Below are 20706 nucleotides of genomic sequence, written 5' to 3' on the forward strand. Positions count from 1 at the left end.
CCAAGCATCCTGGCAATTAGTACAGCGTAATTTATTCATTAAACAGTTCAGATACAGGTTACCCCAACCTTCAAAGAGACACATAGACAATAATACTATTTCACTCAAGTATCATGATTAATGGTAATATTCCTTTTTTGCTCTTTGAATTAAAACTATAGCAATAGACAAGACTTGTTTGCTTACATCACAAGACCTGAGCAAACATCTCCCCTTCTACCTCTAACAATGCAGACTTGCATTTCAAAGCTCTGTTCATTTACATATCTTGCTAACCAGTTCTTAAGGTTCACCCATGGGTCAGATCAGTCGGTGAGGTGAGTTAATTAACTCTTTCTGGCCCTGTCACCTTTCAATGAGATATTAGATTATACTTATAATGTCACAGTCGCGGTGAGTCGACTGCTGCAGCACCCCGTAGACTCTGCCTGTGTCTGTCACTGAGCTGGAGTACAGCAGTCGAGGGGAGAGCACTCGATGTGTAGCATCTACACTAGACGCGATATATTGACCCCCGCTGGATCGATCGCTGCCCACCGATTCGGCAGGTGGTATAGACATACCCCAAGTATCTGGTGATCGGAGCTGGACCCCGGAGGGGGACACATTGAAGGAACTTAGGACCTAAGGTGCCTCTATTGTCAACTGTCAGGGCTGCTGTGGCTCAGAGGAGGGTGCTTGACTGCCTGGCAGGCTTCGGCGCCACAAGCCTGGGAGGCAGGAGAAGTGAAGCGGCCACGGTGTGCTCAGGGTGCTAGTGCTTGGAGCAGGGGTGAGCTGGAGCGAGGGGGGGTGCCGCAGGGCAGAGCGGGGGAGTTGCCACAAGAGGGGATCCTCAGGGTGGAGGGGGAGAGCTGCCACGGGTGGGGCACCTCAGGGTGGGGGCGCAGGGGGGGAGGGTGCAAGGTGGAAGTTTCACCTAGGGAGTGAAACATCCTTGCACCGGCTCTTCCCCATGCCCTGCCTGCAGCAAGCCCTGCACCCCCTGCCCTGCCCTGCCCGCAGCCAGCCTCTGTCTCCAGCCAGCCCTGCACCTTCTGCCCTGCCCCACACCAGCCGCATTCTCCCTGCCCTACTTGCAGCCAGCCCTGCAGCAAGCCCCTGACAAACCCCCAGCCCTGTCTCCAGCCATCTCCTGCTGCACCCCCCTGTGGCCTTGCCCAAAGCCAACCAGCCCCCCCACACACCCAGCCTGCACCAGCCCTGCACCCCCTGTCTGCAGCCAGCCCTGCATCCCCTGCTCTGTCTCCAGCCAACCCAATGCACCCCCTGCCTGAAGCCAGCCAGCCCCACACCCCTTACCCTGCCTGCAGCGAGACCCTACCTCCAGCCAGCCCCATGTCCACTGGTGCCCTGCAGTACCCAGGGCAGTAACCTTGTACTTCTGCTTCAACGAGGGGGGCAGGGAGCAGCTGGGACCCACACATGTGCACACCCTAGGGTGACCAGACAGCAAGTGTGAAAAATCGGGACAGGGGGTGTGAGGTAATAGGATCCTAGATAAAAAAAGACCCCAAAATTCGGAATGTCCCTATAAAATAAGGACATCTGGTCACCCTAGCACACCCCCAGGACTCCTGAGTTCCATTGCTGGGTTTCCTATTGGTTAAACAGCTGGTTCTTTTCCTTTTCCTGGGGGACTTTGGGAAAGTTGCTCCCCACTCTAGGGCTCTGTCCCCAGCAGTCAAATGGGGATTTCATACTTTCCCGCTATTGGAAAGTGCTGGGAGAATCTCCCAGCAAAAGTTGCTCTGACAGTGCTAAGCAGCATCTGACCATTCAAGGTCGGAGCGCACTGCCCAGGAGGAGTGTTTGGCTCTGGGATTTCACTTCAGCCCAGTGTAGAGAGAGGGGCCCAGCCATGGAGTTTGTCTCAAGAAGACCAAGTCTCCAGTTTGTTAATGACGTTTTGAATTTCAATCCTGTGCTCCAAAGTGATTGGTGTCAGTTGCAAATTTTAGAAGCATGGTCTCCACTGCATTTTCCTAATCATTCATGAAAATATTGAATAGTACTGGACTCCAGACTGATGCCTGCCAGACCCACTAGGTACCCCCTCTCCATTGGACAGCCAAAACTGGAGAAGGGCTCCTGGAGTCTGGGCTTTCAACCAGCTCTGCACCCACATTACACTGACTGCAGCTGGACTGCATTTCCCTCGTTCGCTTGTGAGAATGTCCTACGGGACAGTGTCAAAAGCCTTAGTAACTGCAAGCTAGATCCCATCTACTGTTTACCCACCTCCACCAGGCCCGGAACCCTGCCGAAGAAGGAAAGAGGATCGGTTTGGAATGATTGTTCTTGACAAATCCATGCTCACTAGTCGTAAGAACCAAATTATCCTGTAGGTGCTGCTGACAAACTGAGTGTTTAAGAATGTATTGCAGGATCTCTCCAGCTATGGCAGTCAGGCTAGCTAGTCTGTAAGTCCCAGAGGTCTTTTGTTCCCCTTTGAAAGATAGGTCCTGTCTTGTTCATGGATGGGAAGATGTTCTTTTTCAGGGATCTCAGACAAGAACTGGGGCACAACACCTGGTTTGTTAAGGCCACAAAAACGGAGGCAGGAACCTCTTCTCTGCTGCTGGCAAAGAACCACAGGTACCTAAAAGACAGGACTCACATCCTTGAATGGGCTTTAAAAAGGCAGTGGTTAATAAGTTTGGCCCTGATCATTTCTTGTTTCCACATACTAGACATTTTAGCAAACTTTAGAATTTCTTGCTGCTAAACACTATGAAACTCCCCTTTCTCCTTCACAGAGGGCTTTAACGCCCCTTATCTCACTTGGGCTCTAAGCTGCCCAGAGTTTGAGGACTGTTCCTGTTCCCATTGGACAGATGGCGGAAGGGAAGTGACCTACCCAAGGCCTACACAGCAAGGCGGTGGCAGAGCCAGAAAGAGAAGCCACCAGTTCTGACTCCTGTTCTAACAGACGAATACACCCCAGAGGCAGGGATAGAGCCCAGGAATCTAGATGGTGGGAAAATTTAATTCAAACCGTTTCTGTCCGAAAATCCCATTCAGACTAAACAAGTTTGTTTCTCCAAATCATAACAAGTGAGATGATAGTTCTTTGCAAAAATATTTTGTTGCAAAACAAAAACATCTCCTCTTTGTCAGAGTGTGTTAAATTGTCTCCTCGCACACAAAGAGGAGACACTTACATCTCAACAGTTAGATAAGATGCTTCAATCTGAGCTAAGTCATTGCTACTATTAACAATTTCCAAATAAAAAAAATACAAATAAAATAGACTATTTCAGCTAATCTATTACGTCATAATCTGCTCTGAGTAAACATGATGGGAAACCTCATATTATGCACTACTTCTAGTGACACTCCCAAATGGATCCGCATCCTTCACCCACCATGAGGTAGGTAAGAGCGGATCATTATTATCCCTACTTGAAAGAGGGAGAAGCTAAGGTTGAGAAAGGAGAATTGACTTGTCTTAGGTCACACAGCCCGTCAGAGGCAGTGTTGGGAATAGGACCGAAGAGCCCTGATTTGCAAACTAACCATCAGATCTTGAATTTCAGACATTGAATGACCTGAATACTGTGCTCTCAGATGAGCTCCAGACCAACAACAGTGACAGTAATTATTCTGCAAGTATTTGAGGAGAACTGAAATGTTAGAGAGAATCATCAACTGCTCAGAAACAATTAATGCAGAGAAGCAGCAAAATTAATCAAAGATAGAACTGGTTCTGACTTATTTACTTGATCTTAAAAGAGAACAACAAGGACCTGAGACTCCTCCCTGTCAATAACCCCCTGCTCATCCAATCAGGGTAGAGACTGAGGATGGGAGGCTGAGGGTTCTCACCAGAGAGCCCAGAGGATGGCCCAGGTCACTGGTGGGGATCACTGCCCGAGCACTATTTCAGTCCCACATTTTTGGGTGGACCTTCCATAGTGGGAGCTGCAGAGGACTTCCCCGCAACACACACTCACACACCCCTCCTTCCTGTTGTTGGGAAGAGAACAGGAGAAAGGACAAAAGAAGCAAGAGAAGAAGAGGAGGGAGGGATGGAGGAAGAGGTGAAACAAAAAGGACAAACCCTAATGTCCCCAGTGATTCTAATGGACAAAATCCCAGATGCGCAATAAAATTCTGCCTCCTTAAGCTCATGTTTTCCATGCCTAGAATTCACTTGTCACCAGATAGATCAGACTGAACAGGTTTCAAAGCTCCAGGAGGCTCTTACCTTCTAAACAGGGACGGCTGTTTTCTAGTAAAATCACTAAAAGGGAAGGAGGAAACTCGAAAGAGGTTCCTCCTGGCGCTCACGTCCATGACCCCAAATAATCTCTCAGTCCTCAAAGAGAGACCTGGAGAAGGAAACGTGCTGAAGCAAAGCCACAGGGGTCTCTGAGGTTTCACTGGCCCCTCGCCCCGTCCTGCCTGGCTGATGTCAGCATCTCTCTGTGAGGTCACCACCTCCCCACCACCTATGACCAATAGTCTGAGGTCCTGCAAAAGGCCTTTGTGATGTCACTGCCACACCCCTCCCTTGCTGGGCTAATGTCTTGCCCTTGGCCAGGCACTTTGGAGGTTTGAGCTATTCCCTGTGGATCATCCCTCTCAAGGAGCATTCGTTCTAGGCAGCAAGCCGGCTAGACAGTAAAACATCAGACGCTGCTCCCAATGCTACACTCAGTTTTTCAGAAATTAGTCGACTTCATGGTCAGAAGAAACCATTAGAGCGTCTAACCTGCATATCACAGGCCTCCTGTATGACACAACAGCTACTTTGGGGGCAAACACATTCCAGAAAGGCATCTAGTCTTAATTAAATGACATCAGGAGATGGTGAATCCACCACTTTCCTTGGTAGCTTGTTCCTGTGGTGAATCATCCTCGCTGTTGACTATTTGTGCCTTAGTTGTAATATGAATTTGTCTCTTTTCACTTTCCAGCCATTGGGTCTTGTTATGCCTTTCTCTGCTCCATTCAAGAGCCCGTAAATACCCAATCTTTTCTCTCCATTAAGGCACTTCAACACTTCAATGAAATCACCTTTCAATCTTCTTTTGATAAGCTAAACAAGTTGAGCTCTTTCAATGGCTCACTGGAAGGCATTTTTCTCCAGCCCTCAGAACATTTGGTGGCTCTTTGCTGCCCTAGCTCCAATTTCACAACATCTTTTTAAAATGAGGACACCAAAACTGGAGGCAGAATAAAAGTTGTATAAAGGTAAAATTAAACAGGTTGCAGAGGAGTTTTTTTTAATTTTGGCTTTTGTTGCTAAAATTTTTGTCCCTCTGCGGTGAGAAAAAAACACTCCCCAAATGCCAAAATTTGAGCCATGAAAAGCGGCAGTGTGAACAGAACTTCATAGGTGGAGTGCTCCCGGTGACGAAGCTCCTGCCCCTCGTTGGAAGTAGTTTGGCTTTGTTGCCGGGGAAGCTCTCTCCCAGTGATAATGATGGCCACACAGCGCACCTTACAATGGCATGGTTAGAGTGGTACAGCTGCACCGTGGTAAGGTGCGCGGTGTAGACACAGCCTCAGAGCTGGGGAAAGCCGACAGGCGCTGAGGAGCACAGGGTTCAGACAGAGACATCTGGTAGGAGAGGAACTATTCACAGGGATTCTCTATAGCCTAGTAAGGTGAAGAGGATGGAAGATGATAATGTACAGGTAGGTTCTGATGAGAAACAGTGAAATGAAAGAGTCTCCCTCAATTACATCATGTAATAGCAGACAGCTAAAATGGGACACATTTTAGAAGTGCTTAAATACAAACGCTAGATGTCTAAGTGCTAAGACGGCTGAATTTGAGTGCCTGGTATTGAGTGACGATATTGATAGAATAGGCATCACAGAAACCCCTGCACCCCCTCCTGCACCCACATGGGGAGACTGACCTGTGTGCATGGAGCAACTGGCATTGCTGCCCCCCACTCCTCCCTGGAACGCTGTTCATCTGGGCACCCCTAGGGGCTGTGGGATGTGGGGGCAAGAAGTGAGATCATCCGAGCTCCCTGCATCCAGGTCACTTTCCTCAGCTGGGCTGCATAGCGGGAGGGCAGAAAGCAGGAGCTTCTGATGCTCCCCTCACACCACAGCCTAGGTGGGAAAAGTGACCAGGACGCATGGAGCACATAGGGTTGCTCCTCACTCCCCTCAAACCTCTATGGACCCATGGAGGAGCATTGGGGCAGGGGAGAGCAGTGAGCACCTTTGCACTGCCAAACGGTGCCCTTTGACCCCTGGAGCCCTGGGCGGCTGTCGGGGGGTACCACCCCTAAGGCCGGCCAGGCTCCCCAGAACGAGCAGCATAAAACACAGAGACTGGCCACACACTGAGCAGTGGTAGCCTGGGCGGCTCGTAATGGAGGCTCAGGGAGGAGGGGTGTCATAACATTTTTTCCCATTTTGGACCTTAGCGTCCAAAATATGGGTGTTAGCATGAAAACCTCCAAGCTTAGTTACCAGCTTGGACCTGGTAAAGCTGTCACCAGCCAGGGATTTATACAGTGTCTGGCTCACTGTGGTCTTCCCAAAACCTTCCCCGGGGAACCCCCAGACTCAGATGCCTTGAGTCTCACAACAAAGGGGAATAAACCATTTCCCTTTCACCTCCTCCCCTCCAGGTGTTCCCTCCCTGGGTTCCTGGAGAGATATACAGAAGCAAGCTCCGTGAGTCTAAACAGAGGGACTCCCCCCTCCCTGTTTCCAGTCCTGGAAATAGAAGTACCGAGATAGCTAATCTCTCTTCCCCCTTACCCAGAGGGTATGCAAAGTCAGGCTTAGTAAATCTAACACAAAGAGATTTTCCCCCTGACTTCTTCCTCCCACCAATTCCCTGGTGAGCTGCAGACTCAATTCCCTGGAGTCCCCACTAAAGAAAAAATCCAACAGGTCTTAAAAAGAAAGCTTTATATAAAAAGAAAGAAAAGGACATAAAAATGGTCTCTCTGTATTAAGGTGATAAATACAGGGTTATTTGCTTAAAAGAAAAAAATGAATAAACAGCCTTATCCAAAAAGAATACAATTTAAACATTCCAGCAACTACACACATGTAAATACAAAAAATACAATATAAACTTATTGTCGTATTATCTTTGTACTTACAACTTGGAAACAGAAGATTAGAAAGGCAGGAGATAGAAAAATCACTCTCATAGCCGAGAGGCCACAGACACAAGACAAAGAACAAAGAACTCACACACAAACTTCCCTCCACCCAGATTTGAAAAAGTCTTGTTTCCTGATTGGTCCTCTGGTCAGGTGTTTTAGGTTACTGGTGTTACCCCTTTATAGGTAAAAGAACATTAAACCTTAGCTATCTGTTTATGACAAGGGGGCTCAGCCTCCCCAAACCTTGCATTGCCAAGGGGACAGTGGGGCCCATGACCAGGGGCCCTGGCCAAGTTAGGTCCCCCTGGAAAAGTCTCCCCTATGTCAGCCCCAGGGCTGGAGGAGCTCCCACTCCCTGCTACAGCCCGGGGGCTGCAGCAGGGGCACAGAACTTCTCTGGTCTCAGGGCCACAGCGGGGCAGGGGTAAAAGAGTGATAGGGTGGGGCTGGTAGGGGAAGGGGTGGAACAGAGGTGACAGTGGATGGGGCCATGGGTGGAAGAGGTGGAAGGGGGTAGAGCCACAGACAGAAGGTAGGGACATGGTTCTGGTGCTGGGGCCCCCACACTTGTTCTCCCTTTCCCGGGGGTTTGGCATCACTAGACCTGGCTTAGCAAGTAGGGTTCAGTGGTCCCCATAATGTGGGGTGCGACTCCTAGGGGGACACAGAGGAACATTCATGGGGGCACCTCAGGACCTGAGCCAGCCCACATGGAGGGCAGGGAGGGAGCACCACTCAGTACCGCTCTGCCACAGCTCTTCCCCAACCCCACCCTCAGCCTGAGACTCTGGCTCCAAACAAGTGTCGACCCCTGTACCCCTGTCCGCACCCCTCTCCCCGGCAAGCAACAGCCCCACTCCTCCCAGCCCCGGTTCTTGACCGTGGCTTCCGAGGAGCCACAGCCATGGCTAAGAGGGCACAATGTGAAATGTTTGGGGACCACTGGTTTAGGGTGACGTCCTCAATCACTTCTCTGCAGTCCAATAAAAGCTATTCCTCACTCACCTACCCCTCTATCAGGACGGACTAGGTATGTTCTGCTGCCCTTCACTCATACAGGAAGGAGAATAACATTTCATTCCACTCAATCCTAAAGTGATTTGTAACCCAAGACCATCCCAAACTGGTCATTTTGGGGAAGCGGCCCCATCATGCTGCATAGCTAGGCAGAGTAGGTGTGTCTATGCAAACACGGTCTGATCCTGAAGTCTTTCCCCAGCTCCTCACTAGGTGAGAGAGGGGAGCTCATTCAGACCCTGCTTACGCTTAGTATTTAAAAACTCCTTAGTGTCCCTATCTCTGCCGGCCTTAGATTTGTCCTCCTGTTAATTTTTTGACAGCTGAGATGAGGAGACTGAGTGTTTAAGATGATGGATTGCTATCCCATTATGCTCTGCCTGCATGGGTTCAAATCCCATTCTCATCAGAGGCATTTAGTCTTCACCCTCCTTTATAGACAACCATCTCCCCCTTTGGTACAATAACAGATCAAACAATGTTGCTTATGTTACCCAAAATTGGGTCAGTTACTAAGCTTAGAGAGGACTAATAATGCCCCTCCCCCCCAGAGTTTGGCAGAAAGCAGCACATTTATTAGCTTGATAGCTAAGCTCAAAAGAAGGGATGGGGGAGGGTGTCACACTCATACTCACGCTCCCAGGACAGGCCTGGCAGTGGAGATGTCAGGATCCTTTAAGGTAAGTGTCCCACAGCGCAGCGATGGACGGTGCGATGAAGATCAGTCTCCCTGAGGTACAATAGAATGTAACACAGCGAACCACTGGCCAGATGGGTCGGGTGAAGGGCATTCACTGGAGGTACAAAGGAGAGTGGGAAAGCCACTTCTCAGGCATTCAAAGAGGGAAAGGACACAAGCTGGGGGAGGGGGGTAGTTTAACAGACCTTTTGAGCATACAGGTTATACAGAGCATACAGATCACTGCTGCTCCTACAACATGATAAGTTCTCAAGCAGCATGTTTCTTACTTTGCCCATCTTTCAATTTTGATGATTATTGATGGAAATATTTTGCCATTTGGTTGTGTGTTTACACAGAAATTGACATTTACTAACAAATACGCAATTGTTCCAAGCCTGCCTAGTCTGCAGTTGATGGGTTTAGAGGGACACATTCACTCTTCCAGGTCCCCATGCCAGGCCTGTGCTCTCCAGGTTGTCAACTTCCCGCACTACTGGGCTCCTTCCCTCATCTCCCCCAAAACCACTGCCCCACCACCACTTCTGGGGTCCCCTCCCCACACTGTCTAACTCCCCTGCTGGCAGGATCCCTTCCTGTTCCTTTCATTTCCTGCCTCCACTCTGGGCAAAAGCTCTGCACTCTTCCCACACCAGAAGTTGAACCCAGGCCACCCGGGTGAAAACCAGGAATCCAGACCACTAGCCCATATGGGACTATTGTTGCATCTGATGAAGTGGGTATTCACCCACGACAGCTCATGCTCCAATACGTCTGTTAGTCTATAAGGTGCCACCGGATTCTTGGCTGCTATTATTACTACAACTCAGGCCTTGGCTACACTGCAGAGTTACAGTGCAGGTGGTGGCTTTACAGCGCTGTAACTTACTCCCCGTCCACACTGGCAAGGCACATACAGCGCTGTATTTCCCTGGCTACAGTGCTGCATGTGCTCCACCTCGACGAGAGGAATAAAGAGAACAGAGCTGGTGATGCAGCGCTCAGGTGCCAGTGTAAACAGTGATTAATCTTACTACGCTGTCACTGACCCCCGGAACCTTCCCATAATGCTTTTAAGTAGAGATAACGCTCTTTGTTTTGGTGTGATGCCTCTGTTTGTTTTGTTGTGAGCTCAAGGCTCCAGGAGCTGCTTATCTAAAAACCAAATACAGTTACTGTTTGCAGTGAATGAGCAGAGGCAGGGGGATCCCTTTGGAACACCCACAGCTGGTGTTTGCTTGAGGAGAGAAGCAGCCGGGTGGGCATGGGGGGTGTCTGTTTTGGATCAGCGGCTTATCTGGTCTGTGAGGAAAAAAACAAAGGCGGCTATTTGCATTTAGTGAATGAGAGAGGGGTGCGGGAGGGGGCTTGAACTTGCCAGGCAGGGAGCTGACACAGTGTCAGCTCCAAAAATCCACTCGCTCTGTCTCCCCCATGCTCCGTGTCACACTCCACCCCGCCCTCCTCTTTTGAAAAGCACATTGCAGCCACTTGAACGCTGGGATAGCTGCCCATAATGCACCACTCCCAACAGCGCTGCAAATGTGGCCATGACAGTGTGCTGGTAGCTGTCAGTGTGTCCACACTGCAGCGCTTTCCCTACACAGCTGTAGGAAGACAGCTTTAACTCCCAGCGCTGGACAGCTGTAAGTGTAGCCAAACCCCCTCTAATCCGACCCCTTATGAGAACAGCAGGGACTAGCATGACTAGATGTCCCGATTTTTGGGTCTTTTTCTTATATAGGTGCCTATTACCTCCACTCCCATGCCAATTTTTCACATTTGCTGTCCAGTCACCCTAGCAGGGGTTGCACACAGGGCTGCATTAACCTTCAGGTGCTGAGGTTTCCCTCTCTCCATTCCCAGTGCCTGTGATCAGGAAACAGACATCAGGGCTCCCAGGTGCTGCACAGACCATGACTGAGATCAGACTCCATATTATGCAAGGTGCTGTCTAAACCCTGGCCAACACTGAGACATCCAGGGGGTTCCCCTGAATTTCCCTGAGCCTCTGCTGCCCAACTTCATCTGACTCCATCTGGATCAACTCCCCTTGCAAAAAACCCACCTTTCCAAACAGTCCTTCTTTCCTTGCCCCCTGATTCTGGTTTCACACCCTGGGACCATCTCCTCTCTTTGTCTCTCCCCCTCCAGGTGAAGCAGAGATAGAGGCAACTTCAGCCACTGGAGTCAGCCCCAGCGAGCACTGCAGCCAGCCCCAGGGGGAGAGGGGTGTTTGCAGACACAGGAAGGGAGCAGCTGGGAGCAGGGGGTGCTGGGAAGAAGGCAGCAGGAGAACAAAGCTCAGAGACCCAACATGGGGAAATTCCAGGGGGCGGGGCTCTGGCACATCCCAGCTGTGGGGCCGCTCCTGGGGGCGGGGCTCTGGGTCAGCTCGGGGGTGGGGCAGCACCTGGGGGCGGGGCTCTGGCACAACCCAGGGTGGGGCTGCTCCCGGGAGAGGGGCTCTGGCCCAGACTGGAGGCGGGGTAGCTCCTGGGGGCGGGGCTCTGGCACATTGTGACGCGGAGCCCGGGCTGAGCACCTGCTCCCTGGTTCTCCACGTGCTGCCAGCAGCGCTGGAGATGCCTGAGCCGGAGCGGAGCCGCTGTTCTCAGCTGCAGCCAGGATCTGCCCCCAGCCCCGCTGCGATCCAGGTGGGGACAGAGACTGGGGCCCGGGGGTTCCCCTTGGTGTGGCTGGTGGGGGCGGGAGGGGAGAAGCCGGAGCTGCAGGCGGGGGAAGGGCGGTGGGACATTGTGACCCGGAGGCCCCGGGGAGCTGGGGGGCGGGAAAGTGACTCTGCCCCAGGGAGCCTGGGAGAAGCCTTGGAGCCGCCTCGGCCCCAGTGGAGCTGCAGGAGGATCCGCCCGCCCCGCTGGGATGGGGGGGCCAGGGCCCGGCCGTCGTGTGGGGGGGAGGGGCGGACCCCGGGCCTGGCCCAGGGGGGGCGGAGCCTGGGGCAGAGCCCGAGGCCCGGCGAGGGAGCTGAGCCTGGGGCCCGGCGGGGGGGGGGGCAGTGTATTAAATCGCTCCCCATAGCAATGTGCTACTCCCGGGCACTGCGCATGCCCAGTAACAGCCGCTGAAGCCGCTGTCCTTCCCCCTGCCCGGACCAGCCGTATCGTTCTGCCGGCCGCTGGGGGCGGGGCTGGAGCGGGGCGGGGGAGTAACGAGGGGGGCGCTGAGCAGGAAATTGATGGGCGGGCGGGGGTCAGGCAGCTGGAGACAGGGCCGGGGGTGGGGGGTTAAAGGGCACAGTCCGGGCTGGGGGGAGGAGCAGGAGTTGAGCCCAGGGGGAGGCGCTGGCAGAGCCCCCCCTTTGGTGTGTGTGGGGTGTCAGGGAGGGGAGAAGCTGGAGTTGCAGGGAGGGGGAGGTCACTGGGGTGTGGGGGTTAGATCTGTCTCTGTGCAGCCAGGACATTCCCGGGGGTGGGGGAGAAGGTGAGTTAACTGGATCCTGTCCCTGTTTTTCCCACTTCCTCCCACACACACATTCTCTCAAGATTTCCCCTTTTCTCTCTCATTATCACACGTGGCTATAAAATCCAAGGAGATTCTCCTCCCCTCCAATGATCAGCTTTCTAATTGCCTCTGATTTTCCCTTTTCTCTCCATACTTCTCAAATGTCAATTTAAAATCTCTTCGATGGGGGGTGGATTTTCCCACCCATTTTATCTGCAGCGATTTCTCCTTGTTTGGGTGGGAAATTGTTGCCCTGGGTCATTTCCCAGAACATGGCTGCCCCTGGAGTGGGATGGGATGAGGTTCCCGTTCTCTGCCAGGGCAGGGAAGGGAAGGGAGGAGCACATCCCCCATGGAGACTGCCCAGACCCCATTTCCCAATCCCCTTGCTGCCCCCTTCCATTGTCCAGGGAGCCTTCCAGCTCCCCCCCCCTCCTTAAATCAGCTCCTCAAAGGGTTCTGAGCTGCTCAGGTGAATGGTTGCCCTGGTTCCGGGGGGGACCATCACATTCTGTTTATGTATTGGACAGTCATATAAAATCCAGTCCAACAGTCCCCCTTTTCCACTAGTTATTTAATAGCAACATCAAATCCCCTCCGATCTTGGTGGTTTTCTCTCATGTTATCAAAGGTCGTTTGTGACAGGTTCTCTCTGCGTGTCTCAAAGATTGATATAAAATACCCCAAACATTTGCCCCACTTCTCTCTAGTTGTTTTATTTCTAATTGAATATGATGGGTTGTTTCCCAATGTGCTAAGATGCAGCCGCCTCTGGGGTGGATCCATGGTGGCCATTATTTGCTAGTGACAGCCCGTGGACCTTCCTTGCCCTCCAGGCCTTCCATTCTCCTGTTAAAGAAGCACTCCCCAGGCTCCCTCTGCCTGTGTGACTGGCCAGCAGGAGATGGTGTTAACTTTCTAGCCACTTCTCACACTCTGTGAGGTAACACTTGCAGGGACAGGGAAGGTGTCTGTGTGGGGAGATTGTAGATGAAGGGGCATTGTGGTAGGGGGAAGCCTCTGGGTGGCTGGGCAGGGGGTACCCTAGTCAGGTTGGTCGGTTGTGGAGGTTTGAGGTTTTGGGGAGGTGGTTGTGATGTGCCCATCCCTGAAGCTATGGGTCCTGGAGGTGGGTATCGCTGGGGGCCTGGTGGCTGCAGAACAGTGGGGGTGGGTGTCTCTTGGGGGGGCGGGACAGAGGGTTAGAGGGAGCCTGGTTCTGTGCCAGGGGCTCTGTCTGTGCTTCCCCTGCTGGTTCCTGGTTTTGTTGCCATGCCCAGTGCACAGAGCTGGAGGAGGGGATCCCTGGCACTAGGTCAGGGCATGCCAGGGAAGCAGAGTGAGGAGTCCCACTGTAAAGCATCAGGGGGTCACACTGGGCAGAGGAGGGGGTCCCAGGCAAATGTCAGGGTAGATCGTTCTGGAGGGTGGGGGAGTTCCTAGGCAGGCAGTGAGGGACTGAGTTCCCATTGGGGGGGTCCCTTGAGGGGGTCCCTGGCTGCTGGGGGCTCTTGGTGGGGGGAACCCTTTGGGATTCCCAACCTGGCAATCATGGTGTGGTGGGGGTTCTCTGGCCGGTGGAGCTTTGAGGGGTATCTGGGGTCCCTGGCCACGGACTCTGGGGGCTGCGTCCCAGGGAATATCTGATGGGTCCCTGGCTGGGGGGTGTCTGGGGCCCCTGGCTGGGGGGTCTGGGCTCTGGGTACTAGGGGGTGTCTGGGGGCTGCTGCTAACCATGATCCTTCTCTCTGGTCAACTTGTACCAGTAGTCCTGGCTCCTAGTCACCAGGTCACCAAGTCCATTCCCCAGTCACAGTGCCCTGTCACTGTGATAACTTTCTGTCCACTTAGCAAACACTGTTAGTGTGAAATCACAGATTTTACTTTTCTCCTCTTTTGAAAACTGCAGGAACTTTCGGTTCCGTTTGGACAATTTGTGCCCCAGTCCTTGTCCTAGATCTGCGGGGGTGAGGGAGGTGGGAAGGGAGTCAGCACTGCCACACGATGGTCTTTTCCACAGCAGTTCTGAACTCATTCTTTCTGAAATCCGGTGTCATTGAGACCATGGTTAATCCAGAGTCACTGTATGGAAAGACAAGGAGTGATTCCAGATGGACAGTGGGTCAAATGAGATCAGCCATTCTCCCTGTGAGGAGGGGCTCCCATTAGCTGCTCTCCCCAGAGAGCTAAAGGAGGGAAGCTGCTCATACACTCTGTCCCTCTCTGCTCAGGATATTGGGGTTCAGCTTCCTGGGTCAGATGCTGCAGCCTCCATTGTGATCTGGGAGACCAGGCTTGGCAGCTGCTGCTCCCCCAGTGAGGGCTCTGTGCTGGGAAGTGACCTTAATTAAAGCTTCTTCTCTGCCCGGCCCAGGGGATGACTTTCTGCAGCTGGTCCTAGCCCCCTAGGGCAGTCCCTGGGCCCTGTTACTACTAAATTCTGAGCCAGAGTCTCCAGGTAACTGAAAGACCTCAGGGAATGTCCTAGGGTCTGGCAAGAAAGTGACTCTGCACAAACAACCCCACCTCATTTCTCCTCCCATTAGCGGTTGCCATGAGGAAATCCAGCCATGGGAGAGCAAAGCCCCCAGGAATGGGACTGTCCCAGCCAGAGGGGCAGGGAGAGAGGACAGGGGAAGGAGAGACTGAAAGGGGCAGTGGGAGAAATGAATGTGGGGGAGAGATTTCCAGCTCTCTAGTCCACCCAGACACATGTATTGCTGCATCCTGGGGCAGAACCACTTTCCAGTGAACAAAACAAGGATCAGACAGAGCAAAAGCCAGTTCCTGACTCCATATTCCCCCTGCTGGGGTGTGGCTGCCGTGGGGTCAGTGTCTGAGGGAATCCCCCACAGTGACTCCTTTGGTTCTGCTCTTTTCTAGGCCTTGTGTTCAGAGAAGGGGTGAGGGAGAGAGAAGGGAGGTTAAAAATGTGTCTGTGGACTTAGCCTGGCAGGAGGGGCCAGGTCTAATTTGTAATAAACAGATTGAGCATTTCCCTAGCATGACAGAATCTAGGGTGTCTGTCTGCAGGGAAAGGGCCTGCGGGAATTGTGATGTGAAATTAACTAAAACCGGTTCTGAAACGCCCACAACTGCCCTTCTCCCCCAGACAGGCTGCAGAATGACGTCCATGTTTTGCTCCAGCTCATCCCAGCCTGGCGTGGGACAGGGAAGAGAAATGGCTGCAGTGGAGTCAGTCCAGGTAGGAGATTATCGGGGGGTTGCTGGTGGGTTCCTGCTGGAGGAAAGGGAGAGCAAATACACCAGAGGTGGGAAGGTTTGCAGAGTCTGGTTTGGAGGTTGGAGCGGGGCAGGAAATTCACAGTGTGGGGAAAGGAGGAGGCCAGGGTGTGGCAGACCTGCTGGGAGTTATTTACTAAGTGGCCTAGATTCTAGGAACAGACCCAGGAGGTTTGGAGGTGGAAATGCCCTAATTTGTGAAGAGAGAAAATAACCCACCTACATGGAGCTAGTCAAACTGACCAGACTCCTAGTGCTGGAGCCTGACCTCACTAACCATCAGCTGCTGTGAGATATGAAGGGGACACCCATGAGTCAGGCTTATTGGAGCTGCCTCTCCCTTCATATCCCTCTCCTCACAATGAGGAGGGTGTTGGGCATCCTACCAGCGAGCTCTCCCTGGACCCTGCTAGGGGCTCCATCTCCTGTATCAGTCAGTGGCTAGTAGGGGGGTGATGGATCTGCTGGGAGAGATAAGGGGCTCTCTCTTCATCCCCTCACCCTGGCATTTGCTGGATACTCTGAGCCAGGTCTGAGGTGGGACTCTCCTGACTACTGATCCACCCAGAGCTTCCATTTGATTCACTCTTCTCTGCCTACAAATAGTGGGGCTGTGAGTGGGGCAGCAAGTCCTTAGTGTTGGACTCTTACTCTTTCAGGGGCCTGGTGACCTTCAAGGAGATGGCTATGTATTTCACCAGGGAAGAGTGGGCTCTGCTGGACCCCACTCAGAGAGCCCTCTACTGGGATGTCATGCAGGAGAACTATGAGACTGTGACCTCGCTGGGTAAGGGTTCCTGTCCCTTCTGTTCTTGGAAGGGGAAATGAAGAGTGAAGGTTCACAGCCACCCCCACAATGCCATCTGTACCCTGTCCTGTTTCAGCATCACCCCAATAGGCCAGTGACACACATAATACCAGAGACCCTCCTCTGCTGCAGAACACTTTGGGAACAGAGCACAGGAGCCGTATTGCACAGTGTCAAATATCTCCTGTTTGCTCAAGTGAAACTGGGGGTTAGGTCTGGCATAACTGTCCCATACCCCTAATCATTTCTGTTGCCCTTTTCTGAACCTTTTCCAATTCCAATATATCTATTTTTGAGATGGGGTGACATGTGCATGCAGTATTCAAGATGTGGGTGTATCATGGATTTATTTGCTGTTTTTACAAATATGATCTATGAGATATTCTGTCATATCTATCACTTTCTTAATTATTTCCTACATTGTTCACTTTTTTTCACTGCTGCTGCACATTGAGTGGATGTTTTCAGAGAACTATCCACAGTGACTCCAAGATCCATCTCTTGAGTGGAAACAACTAATTTAGACCCCATCATTTTGTATGTATAGTTGGGATTGTGTTTTCCAATGGGCTGCACTATGTGCTATCCTGTCATCTAGTACTGCTGAGATCCTGGATTCAGTAATATCCCTGCCCTTCCTGTTCCCTTTCTCCACCGAACCCCGCCAGCCCATGCTTCCTGTTCCCAGCTTCCCCAGGATTCTCGCACTGTCTCTGAACCTCTCTGTCAGCAAGAAGCAGTGCCAGGGACACTTGCCCTCTGTCTGGAGTCTTCGATTTCTGGGACATGGATTTACTTTCTCTGTGTTGTAAGAGGCTCTGTCATAATGAGTGTCTGTGATGTTACCCAGAGTACAATCTGGACTGTTAAATAGCTGTCCCCTCAGTCCTCCAGCATGGGGTGCCTTTTCCACTGTTTTCCCGCGAGAACAGCCCCTCTTGGCCAATTAACACACAGTCTCCAGCATGTAACTCACTCCCAGCTACACAGTATTGAGTGCTGCTAGACAGCCACTCATGAATTACACCTCAGGAGAAAACCAGCAAATTCTCAAGTGCCCAACTTTCCCCCAGAAATGTGCATCTTGCACTGTCCAGCACGCTACTGAACGACCCAAGCTCATATGAAGTCTGTCATTTCATCAGCGGAAAATGACATGCACCAGCTTGTTATCCCAAACAGAGTTTCCAACACACTTCAATCCACACATACTGGTTAGATGAACAATAAACCAAGATTGTTAACTACCAAAAACTAAAACTAGGCCCAGTCCATGAAAGGGGCACTCCCAGGAGAGACTGTATAAAGGCTGGAACATGAAACACCTTTGTAAACCTGAGACAGCTGCCTTGGGACAATGACAGGGAGAATCCCCCAAAGTGACTCCTTTGTTTCTGCTCTTCTCTGGCCTCCGATTGTTCCTTCCAACGTGGAGTACTTTGCACTTGTCTCTACTGAATTTGATCCTATTTACTTCAGATCATTTCTCCCGTTTGTCCAGATCATTTTGAATTTTAATCCAATCCTCCAAAGCACTTACAACCCCTCCCAGCTTGGTGTTGTCCGCAAACTTGATACGTGTAAGAGAGAGACTGTTACTGGGAGGGTTTCCCCATGTGTCAGAGGGTTACACCCTGGTGGGAGGGGGCTAGGCCTGTACTGGAATAAGGTCACTCTGTGCTTCACAGTGTGCTAGAACCTAGAATGTGCATTAGCAGGGGAAAAGCTGGGGGGAATCGGCTTGTGGAATGGACAAAAGCCTAGTCTGAATTCTCACACCTTGCCCTTTTCACCCCGGCAGGCCAGAGAATAACATCCATGTTTCGCTGCAGATCATCTCGTCCTCCCAGGGGCAAGGAAATGGCTGCAATGGAGCTGGCTCAGGTAAGAGATTATCAGGGTGGCGGGCTCTGCTTGGAGGTTGAGGAGCAGTAAATGCATAAGAGGGTGGGAATTGCTAGAGGTGGTGGGAAGCAGGAAATATCTCGGGTGGAGAAAGGGAGGGGACAGCATGTGACAAACCTGCTGAGACTTGTGTAGTGTAGGGCGTGATGGGTTGTCACCCCCAGGAGGCAGTTTGTGGAGCTTCTGGGAACTGCTGTGTCCTCTAACCCTCACGCTGGGCTGGCCCTTCTCACACTGCTTTGCTGGAGATTTCGCCAGCCTCTCCAGGGCCTGTTATCACCCAACACAACAGCAGGTGGCGCCATGCAGCCAACTAAGCTACCTGAGTGCGTTACCTAAGCCACTCAAGGACAGATAGAAGACAAGAGCCAATTTCCCACTCCCCAACCTTGCACACTTGCTGTAGTATAAATCCAGAATGATACCATCTTATAGTGCACAGGGATCTCTATAATGCAAGCTCATTAATGTAGTTCCCCTTCCCCTCGATATGGGACAGATGTGCACAACAAGCTGAGATTTTCCCCAGACACTTCACTCAAAATACGCTGGTTAAGATAAAGCATCAAACAAGTTTATTAACTGCAGAAAGATAGATTAAGTGATTATAAGTGATAACAAACAGATCAAAGCAGATTATTTAGCAAATAACCAAAACTCAGACTAAGCCTAACATACTAGATGGATAGAATTTGAATTAGCAATTTCTCACCCTGACTGATGGTACAAGCAGTCCCCCAAGTTTCCATACACAAGCTAGAAATCTCTTGATCCTGGGAGCAGCACTTCCCCCACATCCGTTTTTGTTTCTCAGGTGTTTCCAGAAGTTCTCTTGTGTGGAGAATGAGGCCAAGAGATGATGTCACACCCCACCTTATGTAGCTTTTCCATATGGTGGGAACCTTTTGTTCCAAACTCAGTTCCTAGTCCAGTTTGTGGAAAAATACAGGTACTAAAATGGAGTTTAGTGTCATGTGGTCTGGTCACAGGCCCTGCTGAGTCATAGTAGCCATGACTCATAGGCTGGCTGAAACATTCACAGGAAGGCTAAGCTCTTCCACAGTCCATTGTCTTTGTTGAGCCATCAGCACTGTCTGGCTTCTTCATTGTTGTACCTGAAAGGCTCATTGTGGGTGTTACCCAGAGTAAGCACATTTGAAATACAGATACAGAGTCAATATCCATAACTTCAGATACGAACATGATATGTGCACACAAATAGGATAATCATATTCAGCAAATCAGAACTTTTCCAGTGACACCACACATGATGCATCTTCTACAAAATAGATCATAATTATGTCCTAATCATATTATAATCATACCACTATGATGAATATGGGGGTGTAGTGTCAGATAGGTCCTAATTTCAAGGCACAGGAGTTGGGAATGGAACTTCCCCTCTTTGTGGAACAGGAAATAACCCTCCAGCCAGGGCTGGGACAACTTCCCAGACTCTCAGTGATGGAGCCTGAATCTACTGACATTTCATTAATTACCACCAACCCCAATCTTTGTGGCAACTGTAAACTTTATCAGTGATGATTTTGTACTCTCTTCTAAGTCATGGATAAGAATGTTAAATAGCACAGGGCCAAGAACCAATCCCTGCAGGAACCTGCTAGAAAGAAATCCACTCGATCATGGTTCCCCATTTACTATCAGAGTTTTTAATCTATTTAATGTATGCCGTGTTTATTTTGTATCATTCTAGTTTTTTTTAGTAAAAATATTGTGCTAATCAAGTCATGTCCCTTACGGAAGTTTAGGTATATTACATCAATACTATTAGCTGCAACCAAACTTTTGATCTCATCCAATAAGGATATCCCGTTAGTTTGATAGGCTCTATTTTCTCTAAACCTTTGTTAATGGGCACTACAATTCTGACCTTCTAACTTCTATTCTTTATGATTGACTTCCCCTTTCTTCCATATATTTTATTTGGAGAGTGCTTGGATTCCTACCAGGGAGCCACTATCAGGGTCCAGAGACAGCCCCATCTCCTATATTAAGCTCTGGCTAGTAGCTATGTGATAAATGTGAAGACCCTGCTTCTGTCTGTCAGATGGGAGACACAAAGGTTCTCTCTTTCTACCCTCTGATGCCTCCTGGCTGCTGTAAGCAAGGTGGGGTGGGACTCTGTTAACATGTGCCTCCCGGAGCTTCCATTTCCCTGGTGCTGCTGTTCCGTGAATAGTGGGGTTGTGAGTGGGTCAGCAGGTACTGAGTATTGGACTCCTGCTCTTTCAGGGGCCGGTGACCTTCGAGGAGGTGGCTGTGTATTTCTCCAGGGAAGAGGGGACTCTGCTGGACCCCACTCAGAGAGCCCTCTACAGAGATGTCATGCAGGGGAACTATGAGACGATGGTCTTGCTGGGTAAGGATTCCTGTCCCTTCTGTTCTTGGAAGGGGAAATGAAGAGTGAAGGTTCATGCCACCCCCACAATGCCATCTGTACCCTGTCCTGTTTCAGCATCACCCCAATAGGCCAGTAC

At 51.0% G+C, this 20706-nt stretch overlaps 1 protein-coding gene and 1 pseudogene across 3 annotated transcripts in view; one reads left to right on the forward strand and one right to left on the reverse strand.

The window, feature by feature from the left end:
- LOC127031107 (zinc finger protein 707-like) overlaps positions 1–20706 on the forward strand; it is a 769794-nt gene that overhangs the window by 203597 nt on the left and 545491 nt on the right. Inside the window, exons 1-2 of one of the 3 annotated variants that reach the window (XM_050917854.1) lie at positions 13104–13195; positions 15365–15457. In XM_050917854.1, coding sequence (XP_050773811.1) covers positions 15377–15457 — 81 coding nt within the window. In that variant the 5' untranslated portion in view covers positions 13104–13195; positions 15365–15376. Of the gene's footprint in view, positions 1–13103; positions 13196–15364; positions 15458–18104; positions 18188–20706 lie in introns of those variants that run through there. The other 2 variants (XM_050917855.1, XM_050917856.1) reach the window with 2 other exon arrangements.
- LOC127031106 (zinc finger protein 345-like) overlaps positions 1–20706 on the reverse strand; it is a 565317-nt pseudogene that overhangs the window by 31095 nt on the left and 513516 nt on the right.

The sequence above is a fragment of the Gopherus flavomarginatus genome, chromosome 11 (genome assembly GCF_025201925.1).
Source record: "Gopherus flavomarginatus isolate rGopFla2 chromosome 11, rGopFla2.mat.asm, whole genome shotgun sequence".
Taxonomy (NCBI): domain Eukaryota; kingdom Metazoa; phylum Chordata; order Testudines; family Testudinidae; genus Gopherus; species Gopherus flavomarginatus.